Below are 24996 nucleotides of genomic sequence, written 5' to 3'. Positions count from 1 at the left end.
TCTTTGCAATATTTTCACCATCTCCACTCCCTGAGACAGGCCCCGTCGCCAAGCTTCTATGTTGGTGCGATGCAGCACACGCATTGCCAAGCCCAAGTTGGACGCAGCATAACATATTATGCACAGTCTAACATCCGAAGCGAGACAATGTGGCAAGCTAAAGGACGATCAACGGGTGAACCATCAGGTCTACAGCCAAATCAAATAATGGCAATAGTGCCGATCAGTCGTTTTCGTGTTCCAAGTTTGAAAGTTCGAAAGTCTGGGCACAAAAATCTTAATCCCCTTTAATCGCGCGGAATGCCCACATCCCTTCAAACTTCCAACTGCTTCAAGGTTATTTGCCCGGATGCACCGTTCATGTTATGACTGAACCCACATCCGAGCCTTCGCCTTCGCGCGATGCCCGGCCAAGCTCTCCGCTGACGTCCAACGGAGAGGGGTCGGGGTCCGCCGAGAAAGCAGCGCCACCCAAGACAGGCAAAAAGCTGCCTGGATGGCTCGATCATTTCAATGCGCGCGATCTCAAAGTACTGTTCCGGTGCTCGCTGGCAGCATGGGTCGCGTCGCTGTTGATCTTTATCACGCCGTCTCTAAGTACCATTGGAACCGCGACGTTTTTCGCAACGTAAGCTGCTCTCCATATCGTCGCGAATCCATTGCTAACGGGTTTCATCCAGTTTGGTGCTGTTTATGGTGCCCCCGACCGGAATTGTCTTCATCTTCCTTTTGGGAGCTCTCACCCTCGTTCTGGGTATGGCTTTGGGCTGGGCCTGGGGCGTCATCGCTATGAAGGCTGCCATTGCCGCAAGGCCGGCGGCTGAGACCCAGGCTAGGCTTCAAGCGCTCGGCCAACTCGCTTATAGCCAGGCTAATGCCACCGGGCAGAGTGTAGCTGCTGTCCAGCAGGTGCTTGTTTACTCTGGCTTTTTGCTTGATGCTCGCGTTACCGCCGTTTATTATTGTTTAATCTGTCTATTTATCTATTTATTGGTATGACCTTCCTATCTGGATATACTTGTGAATATGCTGACCCTTTATACAGGCTCGTCTTCGGGCAAAGAACCCTAAATTCATCCTGCTGCAGATGTTTGCAACTATTATTGTGGATGTTACTTTGACTATTGGCCCACTGCTTCCATCTTTCAATGGGACGATTCCCAAGGTCTTGGTCGAGCCAGCTGCCATTGGAATTGGACTGGGACTCGTCTCTCATTTCATCTTTTTCCCTCAGTCTACCTCTCACACTGTGCTTTACGGCATGGAAGGGTTGGTGCGACTGCTCAAAGGCCCACTGAATGCCGCAGAAACCAGCCTTTTGAAGGGAGAAGACTTGGTGCTTAAGGATTTGCTCGAGATCAAAACGAAAACAATTGCAGCTTACAAGGCCATTGAACCGGCAATCGGGTTTTTGCCTTTGGATTTCTCTGTCGGCTGGTGGGGTGCCGACGATGTCAAGAGCTTGAAGCAACCGCTACGCCAGGCGTTGATGGCTAACCTGTCATTGCTGGAGGTCCACATTGCACGCCTGGGAGGAGAAGCGAAACTGGAGAAATTACGTCTACTGACTGCGAGCCTGGAATCGGACACTGAATCACAATCCAATGGCGACGAAAAGAAACGCCCGCGCGAGGTTGGTATGCGCCAGCTGATGCAGAGTGTCAACCTGGTTCAAGCGCTGCGAAGCCCAGAACATGAATCACTTCGATCAGAAACCATCGAAGCATTGAAGGAGTCAAGCAAAAATATCATTCCAGCTTGCCAGGAAGCCACTGAGATAATTGCCGAATGTATCCACAAAGTCAACATGAGTCGTTGGTTCGGCCGTTCGTCCAGAGAACACCTCGCCGAGTTGCACGATCGCAGTCAGTCGGCACTGACGAATATCCAAGCTCTCCGTGCATCATTTGCAAATGAAACCACCGAACGACTAATCGAAACGCATTCCCAAATCTTCAACGAAAAAGGCGAGATCACCAAACTCGACGAGTTTTCAGTGCATAGAGTGAGAGGTATTGTCATTGGAATGATTTACGAGGAGCAGCTCCTCGGAGTCGCCGATAGTTGGGAGCGAGTCCTGGGACAATTGACCGCTCTCCTGCGAGAACGTCAAAAGGTCCGCCTGTGGCTACCCAGGGGTTTGCGGTACGCCGTCAACTGGGTCCTTCGAAAGGATGCCGTGGCACCTGTCATTGCGGTCCAGAACCCGACTACCGACCCTGATGTTGCAGAGGCGCAGTCTAAAGCGGCACAGCAACATCTTCGCATCAGCAGAGGCTATCGTGTCAAACGACGCAGTGGCCTGGGCCGCGCCATCATTGGTACTTACCACTGGTTCATCAGCTCGGAAGGTATGTTTGCTATGCGCATGGTGGTTGTCACTATCGCTCTCTCCATCCCTGCGGCACTGCCGAACACCGCGGGCTTCTATTACCGCGAAAAAGGATTGTGGGCCCTCATCATGGGGCAAACCACTTTGGTCATCTATATGGCCGACTTCACGTTCTCCCTTATTTGTCGAGCTATCGGTACCATCATTGGCGGTGCCTTGGGCTTGGTTGCATGGTATATTGGCTCAGGTCACGGCGAAGGTAATCCATACGGTCTCGCTGCTATCATGGCAGTTGTGATCATCATCCTGATGTGGGGACGTATCTTCGCTCCCCCTGCCATGCTGCAGGCAATGATGATGGCCGGTGCAACCTGTATCCTGGTCGTCGGCTATAGCTACGAAGACACGTAAGTAATATCCTGCAATGCGGCAGCTCACTCGGCTAATATTTACCCCCCCAGACACATCCCCTCTTACGGCAATCCTGGATTCGGATATAGTGTCTTCTGGCGCCGACTCGTCCTTGTCCTCATCGGATCCGCAGGCGCATTGATTGTCCAACTATTCCCGCGCCCACCATCGGCCTCACGCCACATCTGCAAATCCCTTTCAAACGTCATTCGCGAATTATCAGACCACTACGCCCTTCTCTTGACCTGCTGGGGCCAGGGACGAGACGAAGGCCTGGCAGCAGAGCAGCTAGCACTCGACCTCGCCAACAACCTCACCTCACTGGAAGGACCCATCGCACTGCTACGCTTTGAGTTCTCCGGTTCACCCTTCGACAGCGAGCGTCTAGGCCAAGTGAAATCCCTATGCCAAGAACTGAACCAAAACCTCGGCCGTCTGCTCCACCTTTCGGCTTCACTACCAGAACACCTCCAAAGCCGTCTAGCCCGTCAAGCCGGTCTCCTCGATCACGGCAATATCGGCGATGTCATGGCCGTTCTGGGTGTTGTTGAGCAGTCACTCAAGACTGGTGATCCTCTGCCCGAAGTCCTGCCTACGCCGCTGCTTAAGCGTTGTCATGATTTCTGGGATATGCGCCATGTTGAAATCTCGCTAAGTAAGGATCTTATTCGTGATGAGAATTATCGCCGGTTCTGCGTGGCTGTTAGTGCTTACCTTAAGTTCCTGGCGGCGGTTGATGATCTGGTGCTTGTTATGAAGGGTACTCTTGGAGAGTCTCATATTGTGGACCGAGACTTAGTGCATGGCTTGGAGGAAAATGTATAGTCTATTGTCAGATATGCATATAGAGTCACAATGGAAGACGGACCTGGCCGAGCCGCATAACTATGTGTCATAGAAACTGCCTGGTATGAATTATGGGAATTTAGTCAGGAATCCCCGCATATTCCCGCTATTCCCCAGTAGCTATCCAATCAGAATTACCAGAGCCAGCGTCAATACCTGGTCCTGTCATAAAAATACAATCTGACCGTCTTGATCTCCAACTATTTCTCCAATTTTCTTTTTTTTCCCCCTCACGGCCCGGAATTAGCGCGCACGCCAGGTCTTTAAGATCTCCTTCTCTTCCCTTGATATCCAAGCCAGTACCAAGCCATTAAGCTTAACTTTAATTTTTTGTTTTCTATACCTATAGCCGCTTAGCGGTCTTCCACCATGGCCCCTTCGCGTCTCGCCCGTCTCCCTAGGTGGATCAGCCATTGGCTAGGCTATCGCGCAGAACCCGTGAAGCCACTTAACACATATCTCGTTGCCGTATGGTCTTTCATAACTGCGTTCTGCGGTCTATCTGTCGTCCAGGCAATCTTCAATTACTCCGATTACTTCAATGAACGGAATGTCCCGGGTATCATCGCTTCATATGTAAGTAAACCGACCAAACAATAACACCCCAACTCAATACAAATATCCATATCCATGTTCGCATTTTAACAGAAAAAAAAACAGGGTGCATCGGCAGTCCTAGTCTTCGGCGCAATTGAAAGCCCCCTAGCTCAACCACGCGCCCTAGTCTTCGGCCACTTCTTCAGCGCCCTAACAGGGGTCTGCGTCACAAAACTATTCAGCCTAATGTCCGACCAGGAGCGTTTCGAGTCCCTCCGCTGGCTGGCGGCGTCGCTTTCGACTGCTATTGCTATTGTTGTTATGCAGTTGACGGGCACTACTCATCCGCCTGCTGGTGCGACTGCACTGCTGCCGGCTACTAATGATGAGATCTGGAATCTCTCTTGGTATTATCTGCCGATTGTATTGTTGTCTTCTGCGCTATTGTTGGTTTGTGCGCTGCTTTTGAATAATGTTCAGAGGAGGTATCCTGTCTTTTGGATTGCGCCGCAGCCACCGGCGGCGCCGGTGCAGCCGCTTAAACCTGCTGTGCCCGCTGAGGCTGATTCTTTGGATGAAGGGAAGTCGGAGAGGAGTGCTGTGTGATTTGTGGATACATATTATGGAGCGAGGATCTACGGCACTATGTATCCCACCATCTGTGCTGTGAGGTGCATTATAAGAGAAGACACAGGGGGAAGAAGTTAGATGGATCTGTGTCTACGGACGGAGGCAACTACTTACCAAGGGCAACCTATAGACAAAGTGCTCAAATGTATATAAAATATAATAAGCTTAATAAAATGTTATCGCGCCATATACTCCGTACTCTAGTAAATTTTCTGTAAAAAAAGAGCTCCCCACAACTCTTCCCTCGCCGCGCTAACAGGCCAATTAGCTCCAATGCATATCCACCAAGCCCAAAAACAATGCCCTCGTCCAGGTTCGAACTGGAGACCTTCGGATGTCAATCTTGTTACCAAGAATGTCATAAGAAAGGATATATGAGACCGACGTCATAACCAACTAGACCACGAAGGCTGAATAAGCCAATTGCCAAAAATTGGCTTACAAGAGTACGCTAGAGGATTTTACTGAAATTCCATGTGCTGTAATGCACAAGTTAGTTAACTGGGAGTTGTAGAACGTGTATATTGCGCGTTAAATATCATACATGAGCCCACCCATATCGACGCAGGACTTGCATCTCATTGATAATACAGAACTGACCCGGTTCCTCATTCTTATGACTAAGGGCTTTCCAACTATCCACCCGCCGTCGTACTACTTCTTCTTTAATCCAAGAAGTGATACTCCAGCGGCGTAGTCGATTGATCCATAGCCCCTGTAAAATACTCTTTGCAGTCAGCCAGTTCGTTATTGGATTAACGGCCGTGTATCCTGGGCCGTTATAACCAACCCGAACCCGAGGGTTGAGGTATACCCCCTTTTCTTTGGATAAAGGGTTATCTGCGTGGATGAGACAGCATTCAGAGCCCTCGAGATGATAGTCCGCTAGTGAGTCTGGGATACCACGGAACCGTAGTGGTGACTTGGCTAGGAATGGACTTGCAGGCATTGCCACTATATTCTATTTAGTTTGTGTAGATATCTCTAGATGGAGAGATACATACCCATGCCATTCCAGCAGCTAGCCACCGGAACCGGAGACAGATTTTTCATCGCATGTCGCGATTCCGCAGTACGGAAAAAAGGCCAAGTCTGCATGACGGCCTCATGGCCCTTGATATCGCGGAGCGCAAACGTATCATAGTAAGTCGGCGGCTTGGAGAAATCCAAGGAGCAAGCCGCTCCATATTCACCATTATTAGTATCAAGAAGTTCAAAAACATCACTTGGCTGATGCATCAGAGCCAATAATTAGCATACATCCATACAGTTAAAACAACAAGTACCAAACTCACCGTAAAAACAACATCATTCAGAAACAAAATCTTATCAAACGTAATCCCCTGCCTAGCAAGATCATACAAAGGCAACAACCCCAAATTCCTCACGCGAGCCAAATAAGGAACCCGCCTAAGCTGCTTTCCACCCCCAACCGTCTTTACCCACCCCTCACCCCGCGCAGGCGCCGTAATCTCATCCTCATGCGTAACAGGCGAGAGCGTCACATTCCGGGGAATGCGCAGCCGCTCAAGTTCCCAGTCTAGCTCTCTCAATGCTCCTTTCGTATTATCGTAGCTGCCGCTCTCGTAGATGCTGATGAATATATTCTCCGGTCCGAGTTTCGAAGATAGGTCTAGGAGGGCGCGGCTCCAGTGGCTGCGGAGAATGGCTTCGTTGTTCCAGTTCACGCTTGCTATGTATATTCGTTCTTTGCTTTTGGGGACGTGGTGGGGTTTGTTGGCTTCTGAGGTATTTGTTTGGTGTTGGATTAGGTGTAGTTCTGTTAGGTTCCATATTATGAAGATTATTATTAGGGCTCGGGTTAGGCGGGATCGGAGGGCTCTTCTGGTGAGGGGGCGTCTATAGGTAGAAAGGAGCGTCATGGGGGTTTAGGCGCGAGGCTCGTATATTGGGTTGGGGTTGGTTGGTATACGCCCACGGTTGGAGTTCTCTGACATGGTGAATTTGATTTTTGGAATGGCATTTCTCTGCTGTTAGCGGAGACGTGGAATTTCTGGGAGAGACAGGTGGTGAATCAAGGGGTTCGTAATATCATCCGAGGGTGCATACTTCAAACAAGGCTGCATGCTCGATCTGTCTTCCACATGAAGAGACCGGCGAAAATCAACGATAAAGAAGTGAGTTATGGAAGGCTCAGCATAATCCTGAGTACTCATAAAGCTTGCGATAATTTCGTGTGAAGCAGTGGCTGTTCTTGTGGGAAAAAGGGTCTCCGCATTAAGTTCAAGACAACAACAAATAATAGTATACAAGGGATGGTATTCAAGAACTGTTCTCTCCTTAACTCAGGAAGTGTAGAATCGTCGTCGCCGCAATCGCAATGCCGGCCATTCGTCTCGAACCCGAATGACTGCGAAGGCCCATACCCGTCTGTGTAGGCAGGGCACTCGAATCTGTCGTACTGACTCCGTCAACCCACGGCTGTCCAGGTAGGGAATCCGAACTCTCATCAACCTCTGCCACGCTCAGGACCTCGTTTTCCAGTAAAGCGCAGTCAACCCGCTCATCACTGTCAGAGATGCTGCTTGTAACAGAAATGGGAAGCTGAAACACGGTATAGTAGTCGGTTCCGTTCCAGCGGAAAGACTGGTGCATGGAGATGTTATATGCGCCCCGATCTGAGTCGCTCTTTGAATCGGAGCCATCGCCGACGAGACACTTGGGCCAGATCCAGTTCACGTGTTTGACGGTCGATGATGGCTCGAGGCCTAGTACTGGGCCGACGTAGCTTGTGTTAGTGGATGGTGTTGTGCCATTTGAGATGGTGAAGTTGTGAGAGAGTGACTCGGAGGTCAAGAAGAGTCTGATGTCGTGGAAAAGGGTTGATGAGTCGGTGTCGCTGGATGGTGGCCATGGGAGTTGGCCGTTTCCTGACACGTCGATTGCAACTTGGAGATTGTCTAGATATTTGGTAGTTAAGGAGACAATGGGCTTGTGTTGACTTATTGACTTACCTCCGCCAAGGGGTGTGTCGGGCTGCGGGGCATCGATAATTGCCAGGCCTGGCGTGTAGACTTGGCCGTTGACGATAGTGAAATCGACCATGTCTGAATTATTTTAGACGTCCTTGCGTAGAAATCAAACGTGATGTTCCTTTCGCTTTTATTGAAATGGCGCCAAGGGCCTCATTTCCGACGGATCCGCTGCTATCCTTAGCGTGGGATTAATTAATTTGGTCTCTTTGTTCATTGGCTTAGACACAAGGCTCATTTCAGGGTCTGTCGCTGGTGTGGAAGCGATATTAACGACAAAATTAGGCAGATAGGAGAGACAGTAATTGACCTTAGCGTGTGTGTAATGCGACCAGTATGACTAAGTCCAACAAATCTAGTGCAAGTTAATAGAGCAAATACAACGACATCAACTAAGTAACCAACTATAAGTAACCAACTTATTAAGTTCACATTAGAAGTATGTATTTGCTTGGTTCCCCCGCACTTACGCTCCCCACTTTACCCGAGTCGATCTGCAGTCGAACTTCACCTCGTCAAGTCTCAATGCTCTAACATGTAAACATGGACGAATGGTCCTGTGACGTATGCTTTACGACGTTTAGTCGACCAGAGCATCTGAAGCGCCACTCAGCATCCCGTATATCTCTCCATCCAGAGAATGACCAAGTATTAACATATGCTAGACGACAATGCCCGACCTCATGTCTGTACATCATGTGGGAACTCTTTCAAACGCAGGTGTGTGCGAGCTTAAGGTATACCAAGTAAGGTCAGTGAACTCACCTTTGAAATTCAGCGATGCACTACGCCGCCATGAGAGGACTTGCAAGTCTCGTGGCTCCTTCAGGGCTGAGGGCCACTCTGAACACCAAGAATATGTCAATCCAGATGAGATACACCAGCCCAAACGAGTGTGTCTTGCAATAGAAACACACGGAAATGCAGTATCACCAACCGTGAATGATCCCCAGGTCCTTGGCTCTGTCCTATCTCCCTTTGACCTCTCAACAGTCCCTAGTGACCTTTCTTTCGAAAATGAAAGCGAAGTTGCCAACATATCATCTGAGCCGCATTTGCAGAATGAACACAATCTCTCATATCATTCAAATGAGAATATCTCTTTTTCAGACCCATCCCTTGACCCGACACACGATTTATTGCAAAGCATGCCCTCACCTCTCGACTTCTCGACTTTAGATCTTCTCTTCTCCTCACAGATAACTTCAGATATTATCCAAGCTGAGAAGCTAGAGTATCTTGCATATTTCACCAGTTCAATGGGAATGTCCACATTCACGGACCGCGAATCGTTCCGATGGAGACAGAAATTGGTTGCAGATGCTTATGAGGACAAAGTTACCTCAAAAAGGAGACAAGTCTCCAAAACAAACCAAAAAGTACCTCCGATAATAGTGTCTGATACTTTAGCCCCCAAGTCCCTGGAGCTGATGCGAAGCCTACGGAATATCATTTGCAATAAAAGAAACAACGATGTGATCACATTTGACTGGTCATCTGAAACTCATGACCAGTGCCAGATATTCTTCTCAACGCCAAATATCCGTCGTTTCCTAGAATACTTCTGGTCTCTCTGGTATCCGAATTGCCCTATTATCCACAAGCCTCTTTTCAATCCGCACACCGCGACTCCTGGGTTGCTATCTGTGATGACAGTTATTGGTGCATGTCTATCTCCCTATCAAGAGGACAGCAAGGCGGCTAGGAAGTGGCTTGATAGCATTGAGGAACTTATCTTTTCGCATGAGTGCTTCCGGGATAATTCTTCACCCAGAAACAATGACTCGAAGTGGAAGAAGGAGCGACTACAGAGTATACAGGCTGGATATCTAGTCTGCTCGCTACAGAAGCGAGAAGGTCCCGGGGAGGCGCAGGCCAGGATTAGACGGTATCGCCATGCGTCGATGGTAACTGTGAGTGAAGCCTTGATACCATGATCATACCACCTATCAGTGTGCTAATGTAATTATTAAACAGCTTGCAAGACATGTTGGAATTGGGAATGCCTCCCATAGACACCTGAAAGTCCATGATAGTTCGCAAGCGTGGTGGCAACAATTTGCGGAAGAGGAGGAAATGATGAGGTATGGCCAATACGAATTTTTACTGCAGATCAAGCAATGGGATACTAATTATACCAGAACAATTATATTCGTCTTTCTCATCGATGCAGCACTTGTCATATTCCACAACTCACCACCTCGATTAATGGTCTCCGAACTAAAGATGGATGTCTCTTGCCCAGAGGCATGTTTCCAGGCCGAATCAGCAACCGAATGCCTGTCACATTTCGAACAATGGACCGAGACTCGGTTCTGGCGAAACAGACTATCGATCGTGTCAGTTGTGCGGCAGATTTGTCAGGCTGAAATCAATGAAGACTTGGTTCAAGAGTTCTCTAAAATTGGGACTTTGAATCTATTCACAATGGTTCAAGCCATCCATTCTCTCATGTTCCACCTACAGAACTCTCTCATTTTTGAGACAACCTTGGCCCCGGTGCAGACAGGTCTTGAAAACTGGAGACGAATCTGGGATAAAAGAATACCAGAAGACATCGATATTCCCGAGACACCCGAAACTATATGGAAACTCGTTGGTTTTCTCCGCCACGCATCGGAATTCTGGCATTTGGCGCGGATTAAATCCGCCAAGATCATCTCGGCAGAGGACGATGCCCAGACCGAAAATGAAGATACATATGAGGCATCAAGATATGACCACACAGATATGGGAGATGTCAATGGATTGATCATGGAGTATCGAAGAATGAATTTGGGGATGGTTTGATGATAGCTATTTACAATATCAGATCATATATCACTTCCTCATAGAAGCTTCATACACCCATCTCATACTACCGGACTCCGGCCCTCCGCTGCACCCGAACTTCAAAATCGACAGGCTTAACAAACCAAAAGTTCTCCGTACGCCATGTCTTCCGCAACGGAGTAAAATCAAACTCCTGCACAAGTTGAGGGATAAGCTTAGACATCTCCAAAATAGAGATATGCTTCCCAAGACAAGTCCTCGAACCAAGACCAAACTACAATCGAAAGAGTCAGCCAGCAAACCAAAGAAACACACAAACATAGCATGTCCAAAACTCACCGGCATATACATCTGATTCATAACCTTCAACCTCTCAGGCTGATCTTCAGCCTCAATCCACCTCTCCGGCCGAAAAACCCCCGCATCCGGAAAGACTGTCTCATCATAATGCGCAACCCAAGTATTAACCCCAACAACAGTCCCACCAGGAAAGAAACGCCCATTAATCTCCGCTCCGCCATCAGGAACAGTCCTCCACATAGGAAGACCCGTAGCAGCATGCATGCGCAGCGCCTCTTTCATAACAGCCTGGAAATAGGGCATTTCCTGACTTTCCTTGAAAGTGATAGGCGAGCTGCACCGGCCGTGGGCCGTGAACTCATCTAATTCCTCGCGTAGCTTTTGCAGCACATCTGGGTAGTGCATCAAATGCCACATTATCGTCGATAGGCTTATAGCTGTTGTATCAGATCCCGCTGTCACGTTTGATTGGCCCATTATGAAGAGGTGGTAGTCTGTTACTTTCTCCGGTTCTTTCTGTCGGGCGAGCATGAGTTTGTCCACGAAATCTTGGGGTTGGGATTGTGTTTCATTTTTTTCGGCGTCTTGGGTTTGGGTTTGGGCTTTTTGCTCGTGTGCGCTGATCTTGTCCTGCACGAATTTGCTGATGTATGCGCGGCCACCGGCGCCGGACCATTTTAGCTTGCTTAGCGGTTTGAAGAGGCGTGGGTGCCATTCTGGGAAGACGCCGACTAGTGTGCTGTACATGATTACTTTTTGGAGGGCTGCAATTGTGCCGTCGATGTCGTGGCCTCGGTCTAGGAATCCTTTGTGCGGGTTAGTGGGTTGTTTCTGTGGTTATTCAAGGGGTTGACGGTGGATAACGTTACTTACCGAAGCGTTCTCCGAATGTGATGTTTCCGATGACATCGAAGGCGTAGCATTGGAACCAGTGTCCGAGGTTGAATGTCGCCCCGTTATCTGAGAACTCGTTCAAATGAGTCATGAACAGCTCTGCGCAATGATCCACGAAGGGTTCGTAGTTTACCAACGAGCTCATGGAGTATAAGCTGGTGAACCGTTTCCTGGTATTGGCTAAATTAATGTAGGACCTACAAGTCAGATAACTAATCCAAAGCTATCGATTCAAAGAACCGAAAGCATCGAAAACATACCATGTCTCTTCATATCCCGATCCGCAAAAACAGTCCACTGAGCCGGATGCTTCCATCCATCATACCAAGCAGATTTGGGGAACTTAGAGCCCGTACCGTAGACAGTTTTAATAGCAGCTGTATCACTGATACTGTAGTGATTTGGTGCAACCCGCACAATCGGACCATATTTCTTGTGCAGCTTGATATTGTCATGTTCGAATTGGCCACGGCGGATACGGTTGAAGTACCAGAGATTGCTGAAGCGCGCCCAGAATGGTCCTGGGATATTCTTTAAAGGGGATGTGAGGGACTCGGTTATTCGGAGTAGGATTTGGATTGTTATTAGGAGGAGGGGGAGGAGGAGGATGAGTTGGGTGTACATGATGACGAGTTGGTTCTGGATCGACTGCTCGTATGTGAATATGGATATACTCTGCTCTTTTATAGTGATCGTCTACTCCAGTAGAAACTCAAGAATTGGGGTATCGTTTCCCCGATCCACCCCCACCCCCACCGCCACATCCCCAGAGTGATACACGCGGTAAGCTTCACTTCGCGTGACTCGATTGGCTGCTAGGTATGTACACCTCGGGTATTCAGAGTTCACGGGAGATGGGACTACAATGAACCAGGTCATATCGTCACCAGATTGGCACTGAATATCGAAGATTTAACGTTGATTTCATCATGTACAAGAAACCGAAGTGCACAAGAAGACAGGAAAGTATTCATTTCTTTTGTCAAGGCCAAAGAATCAGTACTCCAAAAACATTTGACAAGAAAAAAGGCAAGGAGACAACAACCAGTGTATCCCCATCCCAGGAAACCCCATAATATTATGACAAAAGGAAAATATCCTCACAATCTCAGACCCATCTCACTTCCGGTCCCCCCACAGCCCAACAATACCAATCGAAAGAGCAATACCCGACAACCAAGCGCGCGCCCGGTGCAAACGGCGCTCGCGCTCCATCTCCCGTTGAACAGTCTCACCATTCAGATCACTCTCAGCCTCGACAACGACAAGATCCTCGTCCTTCTTCGTAGCCGAGTCCCGGACCAACGAGAAATGCGAGACGTCGCGGATGACAGCGGAGGCCCAGTTCTTGAAGCCCAGGTGGCGGTTGAACCAGAAGTCAACGCCGTGGGCGGCGACAGCGGAGAATGTGCATAGCCAGATCATGTATGGGTGTCGGCGACGTGGTGATGAAAGACACCATGCGAAGCAGAAGCAGCTGTTTGTTAGGAAGGAGAGGCGTAGGGCGTATCGGCGGCTTAGGCGCTTGACTTCGTTTAGGGAAGCTGCGGCGCTTGTTGCTGTGGGGAGGAGTTGGAGAGCTGGGATTGTGATTGCGGAGGTTGAGTAGGAGAGACCCTGTGGGAGTTAGTGTTAGATTGTATGGTTGGGGGTTTTGACGTACGGTAAGAAGACCGAGGGAGACGGTGCCGACGAACTTGGTGACGCTGATAGGGCACGCCATGGTGATATTGCAATGTGCAAAGGCTCGCTGTGGACGAGAAATGGGGATCGTTGAGGTGATTCGGGGGTTGTCGAGAACAGAACGAGTTATTTTTCGGTGACGTCGCGGTCAGCCAACGCGCCAGCCAATCAGCGTTGCGGTGTTCTTCATCCTGCTGAGAGGGAAAATCGGCGTTTGTTTTGTATACTTCGAGTGGCTTGTATTTTGTATAGGATGAGTGAGGCAGATTGTCTATTCTGGCTTCAATTTTATAGTGAAAAGACGTTGGATTCGGGCGGTACCTGCAGATCGACAGCTACAGAGTCCACGCTAGAGTTACATGTATATAGTGTCTGCCCCGATACATAGAGATATGAATTAATTATTCGAGCATAGCTTGATCGTCTCTAATTTTAACGCTGTTCAACACAGTAGATACTCATGATAACCCTGTGTTTGGTGTATCACTAATCCTTGCGGGCATACTTGACCCCGACAAGCCGAGGTCCAACCCAATTGTGGGGAAAACGCGACGGTGTATCATCAACGGACCTCCTTTATATTCACATCTCTCCACGCATTCTTGAATCTACTCTTTCCAACATTAACAATGCCGCTGCCTAAAGAAGAATATCTGAGCAACTCCTGGAAGGATGGGATCTTCGGTGAGTCGTCGAGACCCCTGTCCCATGACCACGCTAACAGACGCAGCAAACAAGGTGGTGTTCTGCACCGGTGGCGCCGGCACCATCTGCAGCGCCCAAGTTCGGGCTTTAGTCCATCTCGGCGCCAACGCCTGCATCATCGGTCGTAATGTAGAGAAGACCGAGCGTGTCGCTCAGGACATTGCGACTGCCCGGCCCGGTGCCAAAGTTATCGGCATTGGCTCTGTGGACGTGCGCAAGCTCGACAACTTGCAGCAAGCAGTCGAGCGCTGTGTCAAGGAGCTTGGAGGTATTGATTTTGTCATGTACACCAACCACCAGCTGAAGTGTCATTTCGATTCTTGTGCTAATAATCCTCGACAGTGCTGGAGCGGCGGGCAACTTCCTCGCCTCCATCGAGCAACTATCAGCCAACGCCTTCAAGTCTGTCATGGATATTGATGTCCTGGGATCTTACAACACCCTGAAGGCTACCCTGCCTTACTTGAAGGAGTCAGGAAAGAAGCACAGAATGGACTCCAAGTCTCGTGAGTTAATCATCACACAAGTCGACCGACATTTTTCGAGTCCTGTTACTAACAGCCCCTCAGTCAAGCCATTACCAATTGGCACGGGCGGTAGAATTATCTTCGTCAGCGCTACCATTCACTACCGGGGATTGCCCTTCCAGACCCACGTGTCAGTCGCCAAAGCCGGCATTGATGCCCTGTCCCACAGCATTGCCATCGAGTATGGTCCTCGTGGCATGACTTCTAACATTATCGCACCCGGACCTATCGGGCAGACCGAGGTAAGTAGACGTTCGCCCTCAGTCTCCAAGCATCTGAAGTAACCATTCTTTCTAGGGCCTGGAACGCCTTCTCCCATCAGATGCCGTGGAAGCCTATACCAAGGCCCAGCCGCTGGGTCGCTTCGGACACGTCCGTGACATCGCCGATGCTACAGTCTATCTCTTCTCGGACACTGGCAGCTACGTTACTGGACAGACACTCGTTGGTGAGTTAAAAGATTACAGTGGACCATGTTTGGAGGCAAGTGCTAATGCATCAACAGTCGATGGCGCAAACTGGCGCATGTCAGCGGGCGGTGCCTCTGGTGGTAAGCTGTCTTACCCGGACTTCTTGCTTTCTGGTGATGAGGTGCCCAATGTGACAGGCAAGAAGGGGTCTAAGCTTTGAGTGTATGGAAGTGGATAGTATATCAGATTATAGATTGAGGCTTTTCGGGCTTACCTGGGCTTACTTTGTGGAGCTACTGTGGTTTGCAAATACAAAGGAGGTCTCTTGATATAAAGTTAATTTCTCTTATGTCTATGAAACATGCGTTGGAGAGCTCTACTTGTATATATTACTGTGGTAATTCCATTCTCATACTACAGTCCTATTGATTTAAGTCTTGCTGGCCTCTCGAGCTACCTTGTCACAGATGCAGGCTGTCTCTCGGTCTTGGATATATATTCCTGCAAGGGACCAATCGGAGACCCACTTGTATAATCATCCATCGATCCCCACAGATAACCGTTTCTGTGATATGCTCTTTGGTCATAATATCATAATGATTTTGCATGTACTTCTACGGAGAATCCGAGTTTGTAGAAGTAAGCCTGCCCAGTATCGATCGTAGCCTAAGCACTCGCAAATTGGACCAGCCATAAACTGGTCCATATTTGGTCAATATCCTGGGACTGGAGCCATCTTGGGTACTCTTGTAAAGTGTGACGTGTGACCAGAGAACCACGACTCTCTTCCACATGTCCTTCTACTATGCCAATGGCCTGCTACAGGCCGTACCAGTCGCCCGAGCGCGGACCAAGCTCTCATACAGACGAGATACTAGAATCGAGTCATTCTCCCTCACCGATCTTCTGATCTGGCTTGACTCGGAATTTGTACCTTAGCCGCAGTTGCGCCTCTGGCGTCCCTGACCCCAACATTTGAGCCTCGCCTGATTGCTGATCTACAAAACCCAGCAGTTTCGTCAAGTCAAGTTGAACCGCACTCCAGCACTCCATTCTGATGTCGGTCTGTCTCACCAACTGCGCTACCAGTCAGGTAAGCTGGGATACAGGCCCTACTCACGCCACACATGTTGTTTACCTATGATATACAATAGTCAGACGCACAGTGTACTCCTCTTACCAAGAGATCACACTAAACGATCCCTTCCCATCCCGATAACCGCCGATCACGAGATTCTCACGCCGGGACATGCATGATATTCACGACAAGACGGAAAAAGCGAGAACTGGGAGGGAGAATACAAAAGAGTGGCCAGTGCTGGGGTTGTTTCCTTCGAAGGGCCTACGCAATATTCACCAGACAATTGCAATTAATGCCATGGACTGACAGCATCGACCCAAGCGAAATGGTCTACGTTGCTGCCCAACCCCTTGGTTTGGTTGGATCCATACCAACGCCCGTGCCATTGAAGAGATGATATGACAGCTGCTTCCTCCTGACATGCTGACAACAAACTCGAATACAAAGCGCGAGGTTTCAATCGGTCCCACTTCGAGCCCATGATCAAATACAGAGGGAGGCTGGTGGTCAGTCGTCCTGAGATACCACCGGGGCAACCTTTTACCGCAGGAATTCATGTCTAGACTGAGACTGGGCTGACCAAGCCTCGGATATAGGATCCTATCTCCGTCCGCTCTGATTCCTAAGGGATTTTCTTGCTCGAGGCTCTTTTCGATACGAGGAGGGACTTGGATTACGTGGATCTTACAAGAGACAGATAATGGGTAAAAACGAGAGGATAATGATTTGGTTCCATTTCTATTTACATCCCTATTCTTACAATCGTGGCATCCGGGTCTTAACACTTGATAGAGCAATGAATCGATACAATTCAACAACAATACTTCATGTAGTTAGATATCTACCGACTTGATGTAGGCACAGAGTCTGCTCAGAGGAAGCCGTGTCCCGATTACTCAGCCTCCGATCCCTTCTGTCCACCATTCCTTGGCTAACGGGAGTACGAGGTGTGATTCCAGAGCCGCTAGCTGGCTTGGATATAGGAATTGGAATAGGACACGAAAACTTGATACTGCCATGGTATTTTGAATTTCATTAAAGTAATGTACAATACCATCTATGCGTCAGAAATCAAGATGAATCGAGCAACGTCCTGCTGAATGGCTCGTTCTCGTAATATGTGTATACACCATGGCTTTCTGAGTCTGCTGGAAGATATTTACCAGGAAACACACCTGGATACTAGTGGATCTTGTGTGTGTGTATGAGCGGTTTGAATGGTGAACTGGCCAGACCCTTGAAGACTTCACCATGGCTTTTCAAGACGGCTTTCTCGACGGGCTAGGCTCCTGCGGGACACAGCGCTGTGAGGGCCTTCGACTTCATAACCACGAGTAGCCGTGATGAAAGAAGCGTGAAAAGGTGAAATATCTGCTCTTCTGGCTGCCCCGACGTCTTTTTTTTGCTGCACAATGCCTTCAGAATGCCCTCGATGCCGCTCCTTTATCTTCTTTGTCCCTCACGATCGGCGGCAGCTTGCCGATATAGTGACGGCCTTCTGTATTTGCAATCCAGAGAAGCGCTCCAGGTTGCCGTAAGGCATGCTTGTAAGCTGAATTTGCGTCAATTCCAGCAAGTTTGCTGTGTCCCGTGTGGTTCTCCAAGTCTCTCGTATTGGGATCGCGGCTCGCGGCATGCCAGTCGGCGATGTCATGCAGTAGGTAAATGCGGAATCTTGATAATATCATCGTTTTGATTAGCAATGGAAGGCTTAGCACAACGGGAGTAGCAGCTTAGCGATTGTCTCGTTGGTACTGGCGGTGGTCGTGACGGCGATTTCGATGGTGATCAGCCAAGTAGCCTCGGTTGTCATCCGCTCAATTATTTCCATCCCCATGATATTTTAGAACAGGAGAAAATGTCATGTCGAAAATGTGGAAGAGGCCATGACGTAGAGACGGAGATAAAGATCGGAGAGTGTATGCGGCTCGGCATGCCGCCTGTCACGCCAAGACGGGTACCGCAGATCCACCCGACCTCCACACTCGAGTCTATTCGAACGTTATTCTTAGCTGCACATCCCCGGTCGATGAGAGACATTTGTGATTAATTAGACCAAACCCTTATAGAACATAATGAGGATATGGACTTACAAGGATACACGGCCGAACAACAGTCGAATGCAGGCATTTTAATTGGCATCTTGAACGAGTGCTGTCTATTCAAGCTACGTAAAATAAGAGTGTCAAGACACAAAAGAACCAGCCCTAGTGCAAAGGTTGACTGAAAGGCCGTTGACTCATGCCTTTGTCCACAGGCTAATGATCAATGAGTATTGTTTTATTAAACAATAGATAGGGTAGTCGAACAAAGACATTGAGGAGGCTGTCCATTCATCCAATCAAGTCACCAGGCAGCACGTCCTGAGTTCCTTCCCAAAGTGGTCGAGGACTACCTATTTCTTCGCCCTTTTCCCACTTTCTCTTCTTCCTTTCTTTTCTCCTCATCCCATTTGTTTACCTTTGCCCCCAAGCTTGCTTTTTTGTCCACCACGCGCGTTGCATTGCTTCCACGTGTGACAAAAGGATTCTCGCAAGCTTCTTACCATCATACCATCCAACCCTTCTATCCCATACCATTCAACCCTTCTATCCTGTACCATTCAACCCTTCCTTCCCCCCCTCCCCTCTCCTCCCGCAATCATGGGCAAGCGTGTTCCCCGCCGCCAGGTTGTCGACGATGGCATCCCCATCGACCCGGCCCTGATCGACCCGGCACTGTACGCCCCTACCCCCTTCAACTCGTCTCCCTCAGCCCCAAGCCACACTCCTCCGCACGGGAGTGTGGTGAACCTGACCCCATTGGTCCCCACGGCTAGCCAGGCTGAAAACCGCGATCAGGTAACACTCCAACAAGCACTCACCCAGGCTGCTGTGTCTCAGGCACAGGAAGCAATCAAGAATGCAGAAGCTAATTCCTACCAGCTACAGCGACAGATTGCAACCCAACAAGCCCAGCTCAATGAAGCCGAGTCTATGATTGACCTCCAAGAGAAGTCCATCGAAGAGTCCACCGGCAACGCCAAGCGCCTCCGCACCAACGTTGCTCAACAATCCGCAACCACCGAGGCTCGCGAACAACACATCTCCTTGCTGGAGATTCGCCTCGCCGAAGTCAATTCTGAGAACGCCAGAATAAGTGTTCTTGCTCAGAAGCGGAGCGAGTCCTATCACCAGCAAATGATTGATATGGAGTCCCGTATCTTGGACTTGGAGAGAGACCTGGAAGATGCCAATACCGATCTCCTAGAGCATAAGAAACTGGTCAAGCTGGAGAAGGAAGACTGGTCCAATTTGCATGGCGCAATGCAGGCAACCGAAAGCCGCAAAGCCGCGTGTTTTGGCCGTATGGCAGAGGCACTCTCACATCTGAACGAAATGATGTCCGTCGTGTCTGACAAGATAAACGGGTTTGAGCGTACCATGACCAACCCCTACCCACGATGCCAAGATTCGACCGACAATCTCCCTGAACATCACGATCGTGCTCATGTGTCGCCCCGGTTCAGTATTCAAGATCTGAACTTTCCCGCCACACTGCCTACAGTGACGAAGAGAAAACTCAGCAACACGCTCTCCGCAGCTCCTTTTACAATCACCAACACCCCATCCGCGGTCCAGCCTGCAATCACGAATAACGAAGTCACCGACACCCTAGCCACCAACATTCAGCCACAGACACCTGAACCTCCAATCCCGTTCTGCGACTCGGAATTTGATAGTCTTGACCTTCAATTCTTTGCAGCAGAGGAAGGCTTTCAGAGAGTCGATTGGTGTGAAGCCCATAACGTCCCATACAATGAGGACTACGAGCTAGGAGTGCCTTTACAGGAGTCCCCCATGCCCGACGCCCCAGAGAATGCCAAGCCAACGTCAAGCAACTTCATGACTAGCGAAATGGCTCAGCCCATGTTCCAGACCGCGACTCATGACGCCAACACGGAGATCATCAACGCTCCATTTGACATGGCCCCAGGCTCAGGCTACGGTGTGGGGATGCTTTCTGAAGAGACACTTGCCGGTATCACTGGAGCCCTCCAACATGAGGAACAGCGACAAACCAACTTCATCATTCCTGATTTCGGTGCTGCGCCGTTAGCCGAAGCACCCACCACCACAGAATTCCACCAACAGAGTGAAGTTCCCATTATCGATGTCACAATGACCGATGCTCCTGCAATTGACCTCCTTCCCCCAAGTCCTAATGTAGGATGGAATGGAGTGTTGGACCCTGCGGCAAGCGCTCTGAGCGCCCCGGAGAGGAAGCGGACTCGTCAAGTGTACGGATTTTGGGAACCCGACGATCGCTCAGCAAAGTCATGGGATGGGAATCTATACGTGAAGCGGACCAAACTGACCCTCCTCATAAGTCGCCCTCGTTACCTCAATGCGAGAAAGCGCTGGGTGAAGGCAGTGAAGCCCCGCATCCGTGCCCCAATCCCGACAACGCCATCGTGGACGATGCCAGTCGTGAGTTTGTCTGCTATTTTTGCACCACCTCCGACTCAGATTGACTCCACAATGGCTGCGTCAACTGATCCAATTGTGGCGCCAGCTCCCATTGTTGAGCAGGCCCCGATTGCGTCAGTTTTGGCTCAGCAAGCGAAGACCAAGGAAGCTGAGAGTGAGCGGCCTCGCGGCCCGCGTCCTCGAATCAACCACGGTCCCGGCCCGCGCACCTACCCGGTGTATAAGGCTTACTCTGTACCCTCTGTACGTGACCCTGGCGCTCTGGAAGTCCCTGTTGCCGCGCGATATGGGTTGTCCCAGCAAAATGCTAAGGACTTCTCGAAGATTCGTCCGGCTCAGGCTCAGTCAGTTCGTCCGGCTCAGGTCCGGTCAGTCAATCCGATTCCCAGTGTCAGAACCAGTGCGGTGGTTCCAGGACGCTTTGGGTCCGGATTGAGGGATGTCCATGATAACCCTCGGATGGTCAAGATGCGCACTCGAGTCGAGCAGCTGCGATCGGAAAGTGTGAACGGTCCACAGGCGGTTGATTCCGGGCTTCACCACCCAGTTTCGACCCCACCCGTTTCTGTTCCGATCGTCGCCGCAGTCGAGTCGCCCGAGATCACTTCCCCCGGGGTTATCAGGCAATCGATGTCTCTGCTCTTCAAATTCCTGTTGATGGCCTATTACCTGATGGTTAAGGTCAGCGGGTATGCGATGGCGAGCGTCATCATCCTAATGGCTGTGCTGATCCCTTTGTTCCCGATCTTCGTGAGATTCATCCTCACTGTCTTGCAGGCCGTTTGGCAGGAGACCCGTATCAAGGCCCCAGGCCTGGTGTTCTCCTTGGCCCCTGTCGTTCCCCTGGTTTCCAGAGCAATGCTCGTATTCCTTGGGTCGATCAGGCGCCACTGCCCCAGCCGTCTGCTTCTCGTCCTTGCCCTCCTGGTTGCCATTGAGTACACTGCGTACTCTATCCAGTGGAAGGGCTACGAGAGGCAGTACATCTGTCATCTTGACCACTTGCGCTACAGTCGTTTTCGCGAATGGCCGTGGCTGGAAAAGATTGACTACTGGGTGACGAGGTGGCTCGAGGATGACCGTGGTACACTCGGGTAAGCACTGGTGGAATCTTGTGGTGGTGTGGTGCAAGAAAGAACGGGCAAACGCTATAACTCCCGGTCCCCGATTCTTTTCTCAGGCAGATGGCAAGCGAGCAAACGCGATAACTCCCGGTCCTCGACTTGTCATCGGATATTCAACATCGGCAACATGCCCGGGTCGGGATTGTCACCCCTCGCCCGGTGCTGAGCCAACAACAACAACATCGGCAAAGTCCCCGCGTGTGACAGGATCATCACCCCTTGTCCCCGGGTCACGGCGCCAATAACAACATCGGCAAAGCGCCTGCTGTGGAGCGAGATTGTCACCCCTCGTCTCCGGGCTGCTGCGCCAACGAACACCAATGCATCTGTTCACGCAGTGCATTCCTCACAGCGACGAGGCCTTTCAGACGCAACCGGGCAACAGGGACTTCTGTTCAGTCAGCCGGGAGGGCATGTCGGGGAGCAAGCTCCATTTCGAGTCTTGGCCTTCCCCCCCCTCCTTCGAAAACACAAAACACGAAAGCAAGTTTCCTGTCAGGGGACTTGTGTGTTTTGTGTTTTGAGTCCATGCCTGTGTACCTGTCCGTGTCTTGTTCGTTTTTTTGTTCGTGTGTCTGTTCGCTCACCCTACGGGGTGCTGTTTGATTTTTTTCGTCGGTATATATAGTTCTGTTGAACGTATACCTGGATGCCTTTATACCTGGATGTCCCATATTCCTGGGTATTATATACGCTGTCACTGTCGTGATTCTGTGACTTGCCTATATTTGATGCGGCTGTACCTGGATGCCTGAAGTTCCTGGGTACGATGCATTTGTCCTGGGTATGATATACGCCGTGACACCATGGCTGTCTGTGATCGGTGATTTGATCCCTGCCCAGGTCCTCTCGGGGACTGATATACATCGTCACTGTTGTTGTTGTCTGTGACTTGCATATATTCGACCCCTGAATACTTTGATGTTTCAGTTCCCTGGCATGATATACGCCGCCACTCGCTGTCTGACTGGCATTTGATCCCTGGCTAGGTGCATACAATATACACGCCCTGTCGTTGTCTGTGACTGGCAATTTGATGCCATTTTACCTGGATGTCGGTGTACCTGGGTACGATATACGCTGTCACTTGCCTCCTGTGACTTGCATGTATTTGATGCCGGCATCCCAAGCTTGCTTTTTCGAAAGCACTTCTGCATCAACATTTGTTGTCTCCCCCCACCAATCGTACCAAGCCTGTTGTTTTCTCTCATCATCGAGACAGCGCTGCTTGGGCTGATAACAAACCTTTGTTTTGATCTGACCCTCAGAACTTTGGATTTCGAGTTTTTCTCCTCCAGGGATGATATACGCTGTCGCTGTTGTTCTCTGACCGGCCTGTATATCTGGATGTCGATGTACCTGGATATGGTACACACCATCATGTTTCTGTATGCATATATTTGCCAGGGTATACAAGCTGGGGACTATTTTTATCGAGGGTTGCGCGGACTCTATTTGATGGCGCCAGTGTCCAGTCAGCAAGTGTGTTCACCGCCCAATGGGAACACGCGCCACGCAGAAGCTGGCGTCACCTTCTCCACTGCTTGCCGAAAGGAGACTAGACTTATCTCCTCGCCCCTCAAGATAACTATCATCTTTTTGCTCCCTCATCTTACAGCTTGCTTCAGACATCCATTTTGAGAAGCTTTCACCATGTTTGTCCGCTCTGTTCTGCTGGGCGCTGCCGCTATAGGCGCCAGCGCTGTACTGGTGGTCCCCGAGATGGAATCCGTCGAGGATGGATTCGTGAATGTCCACCCAATGCTCCTGGAGGATGTCCATCATGCGGTTGTTGATTTGCCTTGCACCGAGTGCCCTTTCCGTGAAACCAAGGAAGGCACTGTCAGCTGGACTGAGGATAAATCATCACACCTGGTAAGTTTGCCCAGATGGTCTCATCCATTCATCCCAACGTTCAAGGAAACTAACTCAACTCAATAGATGTTGGATTTCTCGGTTGAAGACAACCGCCTGCTTGCCAACGGCCGCCAAATCTTCCCTCCTACTCCTCCCAGCCCCATTCAAGCCATCCAACAAAGCGATGAGGGCGAAGACTCCGAGCCCATGCCTGTTGGCTATGCTCTGGAGGTCATGCCGATGGCCGCTCCATCTGATGAGCCCGGCTACGAACTACTGGATATCCGTTTTACCGTTCTCGACCTGGAGACCCACCCCGTTCCAGTCGATACTGTGGCGATCACCGTTCTCCAAGACCCCAACGGCGAGCTATTCATCGCCAAGACGGAGATCGAGAAGACTACACCCGCCTCCGACCGCATCTCCTGGAAGGAGTGCCATGGCAAAGCCAAGTGCCTGCAAGATCTTCTGATTACCCGCATTCGTCGATTGTTGGATGGTGCCAAAACCCGTGTTATGGGCATGGCCAAGGCTGGTCGCAAAGGCTGCCACGGCAAGCACAAGCCCAAGATGATGGGACACCCGGACCCCCATGGTCCCCACGGCCACCACGAAGAAGGCCTTGACGGTATGCCCTTCCCTCCGCCACCTTTCGGCAAAGAAGACTTCCAACCCGAAGAGTTTGGTCCAGGCGGACCCCACGGCCATAGCCACGGCTTTGGCTCTGATGCTGGCCGCCCGCCTCGTCCTGATCACCACCACCACCGCCGTCCTCACCATGGTGCCTTCGCCCGCACATTCTCGCGCGTTGTCCACTTCATCGTTGTTCCTGCTGTCCTCGGCGTCCTGGCTGGATTGACCGCCAGCGCTGTCGGTATGCTGGTCGGTCAAGCTGTGGTCTTCCTCTGGCAACGGTACCGTGGTACCAAATCACCCGAGCACAAGGCTGCTTGGGAGCAAGGCGAAGCATGCGAAAAGCAGGGCCTCATGGCCGAATCCCGCCACTCCGAAGAGATACTTCCTGAATACACGGAACCATCTGAGACCCGAGCATCCCTCGACAAGAACTAAACGCACTTTTTCAAGTGGTGTTCTGTGACTAGGGGTTGCTCTCCTGAACAAGGGCCAACACCCGTCTGGACGGGTTTGAATTATTCTTTTCGAGATCACTGCCCATAACTGGGCGCTTTTTCCATTTCTTGTGCCGGTCAGCAATATGACCTTTTGTTTTGATTTACTATTGTTATATCAAGCTTGTACAGCCATTTTCCTTGTATCACCTTATCAATCAACTGTTTGTGTTCAAATACTCTCTCTGCAACCAGTAGCCCTCCACTGTAGCATTTAGATCTACTGATAGACAATCAGACTCTCCAGAGCTTCAATTTGTATAGTTCTCGGGACTATCAACGCATTATTCTGAAG

General features: G+C 50.2%; 10 protein-coding genes across 10 annotated transcripts; 6 read left to right on the top strand and 4 right to left on the bottom strand.

Moving 5' to 3' along the window:
- Positions 1 to 365: 365 nt before the first annotated feature.
- On the top strand, positions 366 to 3709 carry PENARI_c002G03226 (uncharacterized protein; the record flags this gene model as incomplete). The annotated part of the gene is made up of 5 exons (XM_022627352.1): positions 366 to 628; positions 681 to 993; positions 1046 to 2739; positions 2794 to 3503; positions 3642 to 3709. 5 exons carry the CDS (start codon positions 366 to 368, stop codon positions 3707 to 3709), a joined length of 3048 nt encoding a protein of 1015 aa, XP_022492979.1.
- Positions 3710 to 3958: 249 nt separating this feature from the next.
- PENARI_c002G03199 (HPP family protein) lies at positions 3959 to 4732 on the top strand (the record flags this gene model as incomplete). Its single annotated transcript, XM_022627350.1, has 2 exons — positions 3959 to 4165; positions 4250 to 4732. The coding sequence occupies 2 exons, from the start codon at positions 3959 to 3961 to the stop codon at positions 4730 to 4732; spliced, it is 690 nt and encodes a 229-aa protein (XP_022492678.1).
- Positions 4733 to 5217: 485 nt separating this feature from the next.
- PENARI_c002G05361 (glycosyltransferase family 69 protein) lies at positions 5218 to 6714 on the bottom strand (the record flags this gene model as incomplete). Its single annotated transcript, XM_022627509.1, has 5 exons — positions 5218 to 5235; positions 5301 to 5710; positions 5761 to 5986; positions 6052 to 6536; positions 6696 to 6714. The coding sequence occupies 5 exons, from the start codon at positions 6712 to 6714 to the stop codon at positions 5218 to 5220; spliced, it is 1158 nt and encodes a 385-aa protein (XP_022492505.1).
- Positions 6715 to 7057: 343 nt separating this feature from the next.
- PENARI_c002G03965 (uncharacterized protein) lies at positions 7058 to 7822 on the bottom strand (the record flags this gene model as incomplete). Its single annotated transcript, XM_022627409.1, has 2 exons — positions 7058 to 7677; positions 7732 to 7822. 2 exons carry the CDS (start codon positions 7820 to 7822, stop codon positions 7058 to 7060), a joined length of 711 nt encoding a protein of 236 aa, XP_022492383.1.
- A 598-nt stretch (positions 7823 to 8420) lies between these two features.
- PENARI_c002G10430 (transcription factor domain-containing protein) lies at positions 8421 to 10539 on the top strand (the record flags this gene model as incomplete). Its single annotated transcript, XM_022627850.1, has 3 exons — positions 8421 to 9662; positions 9727 to 9833; positions 9891 to 10539. The coding sequence occupies 3 exons, from the start codon at positions 8421 to 8423 to the stop codon at positions 10537 to 10539; spliced, it is 1998 nt and encodes a 665-aa protein (XP_022492589.1).
- Positions 10540 to 10606: 67 nt separating this feature from the next.
- On the bottom strand, positions 10607 to 12339 carry PENARI_c002G09354 (cytochrome P450; the record flags this gene model as incomplete). The annotated part of the gene is made up of 4 exons (XM_022627788.1): positions 10607 to 10795; positions 10861 to 11627; positions 11695 to 11895; positions 11976 to 12339. 4 exons carry the CDS (start codon positions 12337 to 12339, stop codon positions 10607 to 10609), a joined length of 1521 nt encoding a protein of 506 aa, XP_022492446.1.
- A 495-nt stretch (positions 12340 to 12834) lies between these two features.
- Positions 12835 to 13438, bottom strand: PENARI_c002G01632 (uncharacterized protein; the record flags this gene model as incomplete). Its single annotated transcript, XM_022627242.1, has 2 exons — positions 12835 to 13332; positions 13379 to 13438. The coding sequence occupies 2 exons, from the start codon at positions 13436 to 13438 to the stop codon at positions 12835 to 12837; spliced, it is 558 nt and encodes a 185-aa protein (XP_022492883.1).
- A 589-nt stretch (positions 13439 to 14027) lies between these two features.
- Positions 14028 to 15260, top strand: PENARI_c002G05059 (SDR family oxidoreductase; the record flags this gene model as incomplete). The annotated part of the gene is made up of 6 exons (XM_022627488.1): positions 14028 to 14082; positions 14129 to 14387; positions 14446 to 14609; positions 14673 to 14872; positions 14928 to 15078; positions 15136 to 15260. The coding sequence occupies 6 exons, from the start codon at positions 14028 to 14030 to the stop codon at positions 15258 to 15260; spliced, it is 954 nt and encodes a 317-aa protein (XP_022492859.1).
- Positions 15261 to 18763: 3503 nt separating this feature from the next.
- On the top strand, positions 18764 to 21688 carry PENARI_c002G12178 (uncharacterized protein; the record flags this gene model as incomplete). Its single annotated transcript, XM_022627977.1, has 1 exon — positions 18764 to 21688. One exon carries the CDS (start codon positions 18764 to 18766, stop codon positions 21686 to 21688), a length of 2925 nt encoding a protein of 974 aa, XP_022492868.1.
- A 1679-nt stretch (positions 21689 to 23367) lies between these two features.
- On the top strand, positions 23368 to 24642 carry PENARI_c002G07713 (uncharacterized protein; the record flags this gene model as incomplete). Its single annotated transcript, XM_022627671.1, has 2 exons — positions 23368 to 23589; positions 23656 to 24642. 2 exons carry the CDS (start codon positions 23368 to 23370, stop codon positions 24640 to 24642), a joined length of 1209 nt encoding a protein of 402 aa, XP_022492925.1.
- Between the last annotated feature and the right edge of the window lie 354 nt (positions 24643 to 24996).

Source organism: Penicillium arizonense (assembly GCF_001773325.1).
Source record: "Penicillium arizonense strain CBS 141311 chromosome Unknown PENARI_contig002, whole genome shotgun sequence".
Classification (NCBI taxonomy): Eukaryota; Fungi; Ascomycota; class Eurotiomycetes; order Eurotiales; family Aspergillaceae; genus Penicillium; species Penicillium arizonense.
Note: the sequence above shows the minus strand (reverse complement) of the source record. Positions and strands in the feature narration are given on the sequence as shown.